The sequence below is a fragment of the Pleurodeles waltl genome, chromosome 3_1 (assembly GCF_031143425.1).
Source record: "Pleurodeles waltl isolate 20211129_DDA chromosome 3_1, aPleWal1.hap1.20221129, whole genome shotgun sequence".
In the NCBI taxonomy this organism is placed as follows: domain Eukaryota; kingdom Metazoa; phylum Chordata; class Amphibia; order Caudata; family Salamandridae; genus Pleurodeles; species Pleurodeles waltl.
In genome coordinates, this window is record NC_090440.1 from 835803602 (window position 1) to 835818558 (window position 14957).

The following is a 14957-nucleotide window of genomic DNA, read 5'->3' on the forward strand; positions in this document are numbered from 1 at the left end:
AGCATGTAGGTGGTCTAATTTTTACCTCTGGAAACCAACATGTGGTTGCCCGGATCCTCTGCATAGTGTACTCGATTTTGTACACTACATACAGGGCCAGCCTCCAACAGTCACCAAGGTAAAGTACCTTTATTTTTGTAACACTGAGTATTTTCTTTCATGTGTGTGAGTACTGTGTGACTACAGTGGTATTGCAAGAGCTTTGCATGTCTCCTAGAGCTGACTTGGCTGCTCAGCTATAGCTAACCCTAGACAGCCTTTCTGCTAGACATTGACTGAATTTCACTAATAAGGGATAACTGGACCTGCTATAAGGTGTAAGTACCTTTTGTACCCACTACAAATCAGGCCAGCCTCCTACACAGGCCCATTAGTAGGATTGGACTTACATGCCCTGGACACACATAGTGCATTTCACTAGGGGCATACTAGTACATTAAATATGCCAATCATGGAGAAGTTAATGTGACCATGGTTTAGACACAGAGCTCATGCACTTTAGCACTGGATACTAATGGTTAAGTGTGCAGCGTCATAAAGCCAACAAAAATAGAGTCAGAGAAAGAGGAGGAGGAAGGCAAAAGGTCTGCGGATGAGCCTGCTGAAAAGCAATTTCCTACAAAAATCTCCAGCAGGGCAAGCAGCATGCTGTTGCCAAAGAAGGCTCCAAATGGTCTGACAGCAACTAGAAGTAGTCCCAGGAAAATCATTGGTTTTAGCTGGAAAAGCTCAGAGCAGGAGAAATTCAAGTTTCAGACACAGGAAAGTTTGGCTGGTCCAATATTTTTGGCACCTTCGTCCAGTCAAGATACCCGCGTTGCCACTTAGTCTGCTTTTATGAAGCTTGGAATTCTCCAGCAAGGCAAGGGTCTGACCTGTATCCGAGGAGGGCTACACAAGGCCAAATACCATTTCACTAGGTCCTTTGAATTGGATTTTAAGATGTGAAGAAGCTTCAAGTGAGAGAAACTAGATTCTTCAGCCCAGCCACAATGTACTTTGGGTGGATTGTCTTGGCAATTTTGTCCCGGTCCTCGGAGGTCTTAATGTTGAAAAGTCCCAGATTTTCAGGAGTGGTAGGAGAAGTGAAACACAGCCAAGGGTTCAAGGAGCTCAACAGGTTCAGGAATCACTCCAGCAGAGACTATCAGCATGGTCTGGGTCAGGTCCACTTGAAACTGGTGAGCTGTGACTTTTTGGGAAGGGTTGCTTGTAACTTGTTCAGTCCCAGTATCTTGAACATGTAGTCAGCCTGTTGACCCTAGAGTACACATCCTTGTCCTGGGTACAAGAGTCAGAAGGTCTAGTACTTCAGGGTTCCTCTCAGATTACAGACAGGAGGCACAGTCCTTTTCTGTTCCTCATCAGATCCAGCAGCTTTCTGAGTAGGGTGCCATGGGATGCCGCATTCATGACTAATACTAGGCTGTAAGTGGTGGTGACTCCTGGTCCCTCTATAACCAATGGGATAAAGGTTGTTGATATCAGATTAATCAATGTTCACAACAACAAGACACCTTTATACACAAACCAAAAATGTTCATACACAAACAAAGCTGCATCACCCCAGTTGGATCCTCTCGCCATGAACTCTCTGTCAACCCTAGCATGTAGGTACGTGGTCAGACAAATCTGTGACCCACGCCTGAAGGTTAATGACTGACAGGTCACAGGTGGGGCTAACACTTAGCCGACATCCAAACACATACGCTTAGATCCTATCCCACAGATATTCAGCAAAACTACAATGGTCTCAGGAGACTGGCCCCAGTAAAGCACAAATGGGCAGAGTAATGCATGCATTTCCAAAATGCCATAAAGTTAGATGCCACATGTAGATAGACACACTTAGCCAAACAGGACACAACACGCGCAGTGACCATGTGCTCCTCAGGACGGATATCTGGGTACGTACTCGCTGGCCCATATAGGGTACACGTCACGTCCAGGCCCACCTACATTCCATATCTGGAAATTGTATCTATGACTCTTTGTCAACTGTTCACATTTTCCTCCAGGGAAAGAATGCTTTATGCCTTTTATTTCTCCCAGAGAAATGAATAAAACATGCTTCACTTCAATGTACTACAAGAGACAGTCCTCAGCCCCCCAGTACTGTAACTGTTCTCCCGGCCATAATGTTTAATTAAACAAACCACTTCCTGTTTTGCCAAATGCCTCTTGTCTATTGTTTTTTTAAGGTAAATTCTCATTCGAGTAACACAGTGTCCATGGGTAACATTGCCATGTTTGCAACAGTTCTTGTCTTCCATTACTGCAAGCAGTCAGACAGTGCCCACCATGCCTTAAATTCTGAACTTTTCTCTTTTTGTGCAGAGCCTTTGTGCCCACCCAGTGGTGTTGTCAGGGTAATGGGTAGCCGTTCCTCTGTGGTCACTCTAAACCTGTTCTCGGGACAGCTCTCTTCCACATGGTTTAATGCCTGCCTGACTGGGAGAACAAAAGAAGGGACCTGTCCAGATGTCATCTGACATCGCCTTGTGACAGGGGAGGCCCTCTGAAGTAAAATAATCTCTTGGGCACAGCTCAAATGATCATCCTGCCATAGGAACAAAACACCTCCCCACACCCAGGCCTTTTTCTCTCCTTTAGGAACAGTTTTCACACCTCATTCAAGGCCATTCAGCAGCTGAGCTGAGTGACAGTTGGGGGGCTCATGCAAATTATCTTTCAGATGTTTCAGGCAGGGAAAAAGTAAGTTTATAAAACATTACTTTTCCTTAATGTTTATTACAAAACTGACTTCACCATTGAATTGTTTTTTGTAATTTAGAATCATTTTTCTAGCTGGTCCCTACCCTGAGATAGCAGTGTTAATATTGCTTCACAGTGTTTCTCTATGGACCAGTCAATATTCCTGCAGTGAGAATAGCTTTTGGATATAAGTCACTGTAAGGGCATATTAACTTTACATTTCTACATATCCTACTTCCAAATACCTTGTGGGCTACTAGGCCAACATAGGGTTGACTTAATTTACAAGTAAGGTTTTACCCTGTCAGAAAGGACCAAATTGCAGTTTTTAGACTGTTATGTCAGGGTAAAATATTAGGCATGAAGCCATATTTGCACTGCCACTGAAGTGCAGCCCACTATTCTCATTTTACTTCTTGGCCCTGGGTATTTTGTACCATATACTAAGGACTTATGGGCAAGTTCAATACACCAATTAGAAGTATGCTGATTCAACCATGTTTAAAGGAGGCGAACAGGTACTATATTACTAGTTAGCAAGGGTAAAGTGCACAGAGTTCTAAAGCCAGCAAAACAGAGAACAAAATCGGCGGTGTGAGGACATCATGCAAAAGATGGCTATTTCTTTCATTCTGCGATGATTTACTTGCATTTTCACTTTCCAGCAAATAAAATGTAGACAGACACAAATAGAAAATAAATGCAAGTTGATGGAATATGCAAAATTTCCGCTACGAAAGCTCTTTTGGTTAATGGGATCGTTGCAGATGTCTGCAACCAGACAGTCATATAGCTGAATCCTGGCAGGTGCAGTGTGGAATAGTGACATGAATTTATAGTGCTCAAGGTCCCAACCTGCAACAGAAAGCAGAGTGAATATTCAAGTCATTATTTTGAAATTGTACTACACACAGTATAAGATAGGCTGATGCAAAATGTGCGGAGAGATTTGGGGCGTGAATTAAAGTTTAGAAGACACTGGACTTCTCGACACATGTGGCACAGTACCCTGTCCTCCAAATTGATGGTTTGCTCACCCTATTTTGAGTGAGACTGTCGTGAATCTGATTGTGGTGCCCCTTTTGTTTCCTCCATTAGAAACCCTACAATTACAGCCCCATGGCCCTACAGAGTACGGCCCATCAATGTAAGTGCACCAAACCATCCTCCCTATATAAAACCGACGGTCCAAAGTACTTTTAATTTTCAGTTCAGGAATGATAGAGATAGCTTGGCAGTCTCAAACAGAAAAGAATGAAAAATTACTCGAACGCCTTCAGGAAAAACACCATGGGAGTCAAGGTGATTAGTTTTTTATTTTCCAAAAAACGAATGCTCCCTTTGGGAGCTTTGTTTGAAAGACAAAGAAATGTACTGAGCTGTCACCTGAAACATGGCAGCAGGTCAGCCAACTATTAGTCCCTTCAGAGGAGCAGCCATGGTGGGACTCCTTAGGTGGAAAAGAGATCTCTGGTGGGCTGGAAGGGATCTCAAATTATGGTGGGCTGTAGTCCGGCGAGGGTGACAGAAGTAATCACCTCCTACACTCTGAAGGACAGCAAGCCGCCCACTATACTAAATCAGGTCCTTAATGTGTAAACTAAAACAAGTAGTTGCAAAAATAAATATTTTATTAATATGCAGTCAGGCTACACCCAGTCCAAAACTTTTTTATAAGTTTCCATTAAAAGGTTGCTCTCCAGAATTCAGCTGATAACACCCTTACATTACCTCTCAAAAAGAACAGATCTTTGTCACAATGAAGCGTGAATTGGCTCCATGAATTACAACCATGCATTGGCTCAAAAGTGACCTTTAGATCTGTTGATTAACCCATTGCACACGTTTACAATTGTTTCAGGTAACATGCACCATAGCAGACACCTTGGTGAGTAGGCTTGTTTCTACCTCTTCTCTTCCCTTTCATTCAGGACCATCTCAAGGTCGGCCTTCACCATTTTGGAATGGCTTCTTTTTGCTAAAAAAAAAAAATATTATGGGATCTGTTTTTGTAAAATAAAAGAAGATTGATATCAGTGTTCACAATACACACCACCCACTTCGATAACTGTTTTTTTGGGGTTTCCATAATTTTAAATGACCAAGCTAGGTCCTCCCAGCTCTCCATCTGACCATTCCTGTTCTCCCTTTTTTCCTTTCCTTAGTCTTGACTTCTTTCTGCAAGTAGGTAGACCATTACATCCCAGGAGGTGGATTTCTGCTAGGAATTCCTTGTTATCTGTAATTACTTGTGACATGGTGAACTGCTGTGTCAACCCACCAGGATGTGAATCTATCACTTTCAGTGTTTATGCAGATGTTTTCTACCGGAACATTAACAAATGAGCTTTCTCCACCTTAATACAGTAACAGGTTTGCAGATTGCTCTATGTTATTCAGACACCAGTTTTCAACTCTTGGGCTTTCGTTTTACCAATCAGTGCTACATTCATGGAGCAGTGATCCTCGTTTGTTTCACTTAAACTAATTGGACACTTTACAGTGGCTTATAAAAAAGGAATGTTACTATTACCGCAGCGTACTAATTTTCAATTTGCCTCAAATACAGAGAACCTATTAGGAATAATTGTGTTACAAAGCTGTGAATCATGTTCAGACGTAATTTCTACCCATCAAAAAATGCAAATGAAAGGCATAGTTATGCAATTTCATGTGACTTTATCAAAGTCACAGTGATAAATTGTATATATTCCAGCAATGTAATCATTTTTGCTAACTAGGATTTTAAAACCTGAAAAGCGTTGCCTAGATTCTCAAAAAATGTTAGTTTGTTATTACTTGTTTTGATTGTTTAGAATGACTCAAGGAGTGTGAGAGTGACACTAGTAATTTGGTGATTATTGATCTGGCAAGAATATGGTGAGTTAAACATGTTAAAAGACTGCCTAGCTTTTTAGGAGCTGGTTGACTCGAAAGCTCTGCTATTCAATTGAAGTGGGATTTGAGACTTTCAACTCTAGGTCACTAGGTTAAATAGCTTACATGTCACTGAATTTAAAAGTTAGTATGTAACAACTCTCTGAAAGGTTATTTGGCATAGGTTTTAGGTCTTGTTTGTGGACCTTCGTGAGATAAATAATTCTGTGTGGCAGAAAGACAGTTCCCCATCCACTCAAGGGGGGCTGCCGCCTGTGTGTGATGAAGATGGAGAACAAGCAGCGTGGTGTCTTTGCCCTCTTACCTTGGTGGAGCAAGAAAGTAGTCAGTGACTGAAAATCCAGCAGAAATTACAGCCTGTCTAAAGATGAACACGGTCACCTGTGCATTACATTTTTACTAAGTGGTATGTTATTATTAGTGCTGCCAACCACTGGCCAATGCTAACAACAGAATTTGCTATTGTTGGGCGTAAGTTAAGTACAGGCTGCTGGAGGGCAGCTACAGAGCTACAGAAAAGAATTTGCTGCACAACCAAAAACACACATCCAGCTTTCTGAGACAATGAAGACATTTGCTGACAGCACCCACAAGCTGAAGCACAAGTTGTGCTACTTCACATGGGAACTTGAGCCTACAGACATCCAGTGGTGCATTTACTTTTGTTCGGTGTATGTGGCCTATTGGCTTGAAGCCAGTTGGGAGACTTTGAAACCAGTGCAACCATAACAATGCAGAGGTGATTGGGGACATGTGTGCCAACATGGAGCAATCTCTTGATCCTCACTTTGTATGGTAAAACCAGATTAAATCTAGGGCCTTCACTATTCTGCTCAAGGAGGTCACCATGCTACAATACAGTAGATTACATTACTGCTACCACTCCTCCCTTCACTCACACCTTCTATGTTCCATTTACACTTCTGCAATGCGCCCAGCTTGCTGCAAGGGACTGCAAGGCCGTGGTTAGAGTCAAAGGTAATGAGGTTCATGGCACCGCATGAAGTATATGATAAGAGTGATGCGGGAGCCACAGAGGGCATTCTTTTTACTTGCCTGTGAGTTGAACTTATTCAACTCCCACTCTTCCTTCTTTATTGGTATGTATTATAAGATCTCAATGGATATTAGTATTCACTGCGAGTTTCACTTATCCTACCCGGCGTGCCTTGGTATCTGAATGTTCAGTGAGGCCTTTGTGAGAAGAACAAAGTGGACTTGGAACTATACCTGCTGTCAAAATAATTCTACGAAGCAAATTCTGGAATGGTGCCTTTGTCTTTCAGCGGTCCATACAAAATGTGCACTTGTCAATTTTATTTCTCGTGTGTAGATTTTGTATCATTAACTCCAATGGCGAAATACTTGTGTAAACCATATTTAAGTCACACGACTTATCAGACAACATGCTACCATACATCCTAGTTTGTGCAGAATCAGTCTTGATTAACTATGGTTGACGATTGACCTAAAAGGACGTAGGTGATGGAGAGGTCGAGGAGAATAAAAGCTGTGAGGTGCCCTTCATGGAGGGTTACTAGAAAGTCTTTAGCATACTTTTAAGATTAAAGATCAAAATACGATATCATCAGTATTTCATCTGAAGTACACTTTTAAAGGATGACGTTTTGACCTCTTTGGTTTACTCACTTGCAAAGATATAGCAATTTGCTTTGCTGTTCAAATGATAGTTTAGAGGCATAAAGTTATTTCGATTATACAGAAAAAAGGCAAAAACAAAAGATAGTGTTTAAAGATGAAAATGATCAAATCTTAAAAACACATACTGAATGAAGACAAACGATAAAAGAATATTAATACTTTGAAGTAAGACAGAATTTGTCTTCTCTTGCAACAATAATGTTTCTGTTATTTTAGGTTGATGTCACATGGTTTTATTCAAATTGCCTGACTGACACCTGCGGATGTAATCGTGGTGGTGATTGTGAGTGTTTCTGCACCAGTGTGTCAGCATATGCACATCAGTGTTGTCAACATGGAATTCCAATAGACTGGAGATCTCCTCGTGTGTGCCGTAAGTATTTTTGAACATGCACATACCAACTCCTAGACTAACCACGTCAGTTATGATGTTGAAATCAGTAGTTATGAGATTTTCGAGTTAAAAGTTGTTTTCGTGGACTGACCTATTTGGAGATTACACGCCAATTTCTCATGGAAACCTAGGCTACCCTATGGAGTGTATCATCCATCATTCCCATTCTGCTCTACTCTATCATGTAGTCTTTCCCTCTTGCCATCTTATTGAAGATATGGGAATAGTTTATCTGACTAAAAGCACAATACCTTTATTATATACTTTTATTACTGTTAATGTATGTAAAACCTCACAACAAAATGCTAGTGCATACAATTAGAAACCCCTATAAGTTATGAACACCTAACATGAGCCCCAGGAACTCCCCCTGGCTCTTTTCATAGGTAACAACCCTAGCCACAAATATTCACTATTTTAAAGTAATAGTGTCCAGTGCTGTCCAGTGGTAGTTTGATACTGTCTTATCACCAAACCACTACTATACTCCACAGAATGGCAATAATATATCCCTCATAATTCATTTTAATTTATTTGTATTTTATTCAAAACGAGTTGAACATGAAATTGCATTGAGCGCATAATTGCACTATACCTATTTCACACAGATAATACATAGTTGATGCATGGTTCCTATAAATTAACACAATGAAGTTGGTGTAAGTGAATATGTTTCATACATGTAGTACATAGTTCAGAAACTAATTCCCCAATCCAGATCTTTTATCAAACTATTGTCCAGTGTCTAACCTTACTTAGCTAGGAAAAAGGATTGAATGATGTTAACAACTAGCAGAATCTCTACATATGCTTACTATCTAGCTTTTAATTCCTCTTCCATCCACATCACAGCATGAAGCCTGCAAGTCTAATGTTGATGGATGAAGTCCATCATATACTCGATGGGAGGATTCCCGCCTTCTAAATGTGTTAGTCACATCGGAGGCCACTCTGGAACACCACAGAGGCATAACAAACTTGTCTTTAGGTGGTTCTTGTGATTTCTCTTCCATCACTGCCAACTTGTGAAAATGGAAACCTACATTTAAGGATATTGATATGTACTGCAGTGTCCATCGGGATGCAATCTTCATGGCTATGTTGTTCAACCATAACATTGAACCCCGAACTTGAATCATTGTGCAGGAGGGTGTGTCCTTCTGCCAGTATCCTAATGACTCACAAATCTAACTCAAATTTTCAACTTTGGAAACATTTTTCTTTTATGACAGTGTCTAATCACTTTACAAAACTGCACAGCTGAGAACGTGAAACATTCTTCTTTTTAACCCAGACAAGACCAAACTACTCCTCTCTTCAACTTAATCAAATGTAAATTGGAACCCAACGTCCTTCACTGTCTGTAACTTGTTTGCTTCTCGCCCATACTTTTGAATTCAGTGAAATCTCTTGCCTTCACTTTTGTATAATGTCTCAATTTCTTCCTCCGCTCACTCATAAATTGAAACATTTAATTCAAAAAAAGAATAGTTTCTAACTAGAGTACATGCTCTATTTATCTTCAAGCTTGACTTTGGCACCTGTGTTTTGCTCACACTCCTCAATCCAACTAGCTACATTTATATTCATTCTCCATTCTGCAGTCTGACTAGTTAACTATTCAAAAAAGTCCAAACATATTCCTCCTATTCTCTGAGAGCTTCACTGGTTAGCTTTTGATGCTAGGATCACCTTCAAACTATGTTGTTTACCCTAAATGTGAGCAGCTCTCCCTAATCCTCTGTGTTACTGCCTACTTCCAGAGACTTTAGAAATGTATGTATCCAGGACAACCTAGAATTAGAGGTGCCCAAGCTCAAAACAGACTTCACTCAAAATCTATCCATCTCTGAGGGAGCAACCACACAATTATCCTCACTAACAAGTAAAATCAGAACTCATTTATACCTCTTCATTTTCAGGAACCACCTATTCTTTCTTTCCCTAGACCATTAAGATCTTCCATTCCAGCTCTATTTTTATCAACCACCTTTTACCCTCAATTCTCTCTTCCCCCAAGCATATCCATGCCTCATCCCATTCATTGATGATTACTGTTGTTCCCTTTGTCAGCTTCTTTTGTGCTTGATACTTGTAATATGCCTAAATGTGCCTGCTTGATGAATGATAATTAAGATAAATAAAGTTTATAGTTCATGTGGAACTTCTGAGCAAATGGTGTAGCATCTGCAAAACATCATTCAACATAGTAGGAAGGTTGGAAAATGGCAACACCCAAAGTAGAAACATTAAAACCAAACCCTCTGTAGAGCATTTATTGAACAACCTAAAGTGCAATCACTGTGTCTTTGACTTATTAAATTATTTAATTCTGCTGATTAAATAAAAAGCAGCACAAGCCCCCAAGACACAGCATATTGTTAAATGACGAGCATTTTCTTACAGTCACAGCACCATGAACATGTAACTATTTAGTCAAAAGAGTGTAGTGATGTCCGATCCAAATTACCCCTCCCCACGACTTTTAGATTATGGACCACATGGTTTTAAACTAAGTGTTGCAGCTGCCCAGTAGGGTTAAGAGTTCCTGCAATACACTTGAACACATGTGTGCATAAAGTGTGCAGGCTGAAAAAGGAAGACTCCTTTGTAACTGAGCCTGGTATCTGTGCACTTATAGCCTGTCACAGATGGCACTTTAAATCAATTGGTTAAAGCCTGTCTGGGTCTCACATTTCAATTGTGTATCCAGAAAGAAAGGTACCCTTTCTTTTTTTACTTTAGGGTACGTCCATAGTGCTTAGCTGTAGTTGCACTTTGAGTTTAATGTGCTCAATATAATTTGGTAATGGTGCAAAACAGAGAAATGAATAACATGACTTTTTCTATGTTTAGACAAGTCCCTAGTGCAAAATATATATATATTTGAGTTTCCATTTTTGTGCTCCTTCCTGATGTTTGGTTTTTGCAATATTTTCCCGGAGCCAGCTCTAATGAGACTCTGGTTTTGAAACCCACCCACGTCAATTAATCTGATGGCCAACTGGTAGTTCAGATCTACCTCCGGCAATAGAGCCACTTGAATGGTATTAACCTTCTGATCATAGCGACAGAAGGCAGAAGAAAATCAGAATTTGGCTACATACAGAGAAGTCTGGACAAGCCCTCCTCACAGGGACAAATGTTTTTAGGCAAAACTCTGGCACAACTCACACCAAGTGGAAGTGAAGTGGAAGGGAGGTAACCAGTGATGCAGTGTTGGTTAGAGGCAGAGATAAGTCAGGGAGGGCTCTTGCTCACCACAGCTTAAGTCTGCCATTTTGAAAGTACCCGAAATGGTATTCTGTAGGTTGGCCAACCTGTGGGCTGCTCCTTGGATGCGTCTATCAGGATTGGATGTTGATGTTGTATCTTTGGATTGACCAAAGATGCACAACTTATAGAAGTTTCCACCTTCAGTTTTAAACCCCTACATGAGGGAGAGGACTTGAAAGGAGAGAGAACTATAAAAGAAGAATGAAAGAAACTCCATGTGGTGGACCCTGCCAGGCTTATACCTGATGGGTCTCTGTGGACTCTGTTTCCATGGTCAGTGGCAGGGGACTTCCCACTCCTTTTGGAGTTGTACTTGCTGGGGCCCTGTACTTCCTGGATCCTTTTGAGGAGAGGATCTCTGGGACTTCTGTGAGCTACTTCTGGCTGGTGATGCCATGGCAACGGGTATCCCAGACTCCTGCAAGTCACACAATGGTTCTGCAAGCTGAGGTTGGTGGAACTTGGGAGTGCAGGCAGATGATGTAGTCTGCATCAAGAGCCATTGCTCACTACTGCTCAACATGTTAGTTGTTGCTGACAATCTCTGGTATATGTTTGAGGTGGGCAATAAGGCACAGGTGTACCAAAAATTAAAACAACAATTCATCCCCTTTTGGGGTACTGGAGCAACAATGCAACCTCAGAAGAGTGTTTAGCCACTTTTGATGTTCTTACCTTAAGTCTCCTTGATCACAGGAAGACTGACTGCCGGAGAAGTATTTCCTGAAAAAGGCACGCCTGCGTGGATTGAGGTTTGTTTATTAGAAATCTGGTGGCATTACATTACTTTGACTTTTGCTACTAGGATGTCAGAGATTTTAAACTGGGCAAACACACAAATGAGATCTATAATAAAATATTTACCATCCAAATATGTTATTGACATTGTAACTGCAATTGGATTTATATAGCGCTTACTACCCCTGGAGAGGCATTGAAGCACTTTATCGTGAGTGGTACGCTACTCTGAACTCGAAGTTGGTGGTTAATCTAGTGATTATTGTTGGTTATTGCAATTAGTCATGCGCTCTCAAGAAAAATTGCCTGCATTTCCTGCAGTTACTTTGTGATATATTAATACCAGATATGTGGTTTCAGGTGAGTGCTTGGTGAGATAGATAGACTGACAGAGATTAGGTATTGTTAGATTACAGAGATAGGGTTTTAAAGAGGAGTGGTTGTGATTTAAGAAATTAGGTATCAGCCAATGGCAGAATTATAACAAGAAGGATGGAGTCAAGCACACATGAGAATGAGAGGAGATTATTCACAGAAATAGAATGTATGCAGGGGATGAAAGTCAAAAATAGGGTGACTCCGAAGAAAAAGAAGGAAAGGAATCGAGCAGAGCAAGTCAAGTTCTGTTTTTCATGCAGGGATTTAGAAGTATAGTGAGAGAAGGTTTTCTGAGTTAGAAACAAATCGGAGAATTAGTAATTATAAAGAAACACCTTTATGCATACTGATCCATATTCAGGGCAAACAGCTTAAAACTTGTGATTTTGAGTGTACGTTTCATTTAAACATTGAAAGCCCTAGCCTGTTGTTCCCAAGCTTAGAACAGTCTCTTTAAACATAGTCTGGAGCATCCCAATCTTGGTACAGTGCCTGTACACTGCACAAGGGGAGTTGGTGAGGAAAAAGAAAATGTCTCCTTTAAACACTTCCCCTCACTATCCTGTAAATAGAAGGGTTTTTCATAGTCCACCTACCCCTCTGAATACAAAGCAAGAGGAGCCTGCAAACACAAATCATCATGTACAAAGAAAATAAGCAGCCATCTGCCAGAAAACGTCCTTGTTCTCCAGTGGAACAAGCGCAATTCAGATTGACCACAGTCTAGAAAGTGGAAAAACAGTTGGCTAATACTACTTCATTGAATATATTAGTTTGTTGAAATGGAAGTTACATTCAATATTTTCCTAATACCATCTGAAATATATGAAGGGAATTGCTTATGTTCTGCATTTCATTATTATGGTTAGATCCTGACAGAGCCAATTGGACTGTCTTTTTTATAAATGTATACCTCATGTTTTGATAGGTGCATTCTCAGTATTGTGCTTCTGGGAGTTAGGGCTTCCTGTTTGCAGCATTATGGAAGCATGGTACATTTAGGGGCCTTCCTGAGCTGTATGACCTTTCTCTACTCGGTGCTCTTAAATAGTGATGCCCTTCAGAGAGTTGCCCCAGAAGTATTTCCCCTTTCCAATTGGTACATATTTGAGAAATTGTGCTTAGTATTTAGGTTTGTGCAATAAATTATTTTTCATTTTTATGTGAAAAAGCACTAACTAGACAGCAATGAATTACGTTTTGTCTGTTACATTTCTGGGTTATGACTCTCTAGTCTGCAGAACTCTCCTGCAAAAGCTTTAGATTCCTTGGGTTTACTAATCGAAGAGTAAATGACTAAAAGATGGGTACTTGGTTCACAGTTTTCGATCATGCAAAAAGGGGTTCAAAGGACACCAATAGTGAAAGTCCGCTGGCTGTCCTGGATCAGATACGGTATTGAGGCAGAACTAATTTGTTTCACACACTTAGATTACACATTTTGTAGCACTTACAGTGCACATATTTAAACTGAGGGCACAGAGATTACATAACTTGCCCAAACAGAGGATGGAACTCAGAAGATGTCTACTCTTGAGCCATATGGATTACTGTATCTTTTGCTACCTGAACAATACAGTCACAAACTTCAAAGAGTGAAATGGAAAACTGCCCTTGTAAGTCCTCAATTGAAACAATTAGGGCAAAGGCCTGGAATCAAGCCTACAAATATCTCTAAATGAGATAGGGGTGTCCCAGAAAACCAAGATCACCTAACTATAAATCATCACAACCTTAGGATAATTTAGTGTTATTTTGCTGTCCATTTCTTTACACCAACATTTTTCTTTGAGGTGACATCATTCCAGACAGAGGTGCAGTGCCTGGTTGGGACTGAGTTACATTGTTGGCTTGATTGAGCTGTAATTTCACAGTGAAATGATTGTAAAAGTCAGTTAAACCTTGGGAGGGAGTCCACTAAAATGTAGCTTCTGCTCCCCTGCTGCAGGACCACCCACCATATTTTGAGAAACCCACCTGCCTAACAGGGTTATCGCTGCCTATAATGCATCTGGTGGCATGGGAGAAGCATTGTAGGCAACACAGTTTACAGAGCGGGGTATGTTCATTGGCCCAACTGAAATGTTTTTGTCTGTAACACACTTCCAAAGCAGAGTTTTTTTTTAGCAAAATAAAAAGCAGGCACCCTTGTCCTCAGCTAATTCTGTTGCGTCACATCAGGTCTAGTGATTGATTGCTCAACTTGGGACCACCATACCTCTCCATTTCTGATTAGGGAAATCAAGTGGCATTGACCACCACCCAAAATAAGGTGAAGCAACTGTATCTGTGAACTTACAGTCTAGTAGCAAAAAGCCCATCAGTTTAAGGGTTTGTGCTGGTGAAGGCAGCTGTTTCTGCTGGTAGAAAAGCTGTTTATCCACCTGTAAGTGAGGCAATGGAAACCTTGAATTTGGCAGTGCTTCTGTCATGTTTTAGCAAATGCCATGCTTTTGGAAAATTAAATATTTACTTTTTTTTCTCTCAATTTATACAGTGAAAAGGCATGTACATAGCACTCTTTTAAATAGCATTGAGGTTGAGTTGCTAGAGGTATTCATTTGATACCAATGGAAGTCACTCATGTTTCTTTTTTCCAATCACTTCTTGTTACTTCATGCCATGTTACAGATTTTACATTTATATAATTTCCACCTCTGGCTCAGTAGCCACACATCGCCATCATCACTGTTCATATTTCTTGAGCAATATGATGACCAAGTCAGTATGGTCCACAGTGTCACTTTAATGCTAGTACCATATCCCACTAGTTGCTTTTTAAGTTTGAGGGACGAAAGATCAGGGATGCTTCCTCAAGGTGGAATTTCTGTCATGCGATTTTCGCCTCACTTCCTTTTCTGCTAAAAAAAGGAGCAGACCCTAAAATGGCAACAAT

General features: G+C 40.6%; 1 protein-coding gene across 1 annotated transcript in view; it reads left to right on the forward strand.

Moving 5' to 3' along the window:
• OTOG (otogelin) overlaps positions 1-14957 on the forward strand; it is a 956473-nt gene that overhangs the window by 479635 nt on the left and 461881 nt on the right. Inside the window, exon 29 of the mRNA XM_069221482.1 lies at positions 7492-7648. Within this exon, the coding sequence (XP_069077583.1) occupies positions 7492-7648 (157 nt within the window). The remainder of the gene's footprint in view (positions 1-7491; positions 7649-14957) is intronic.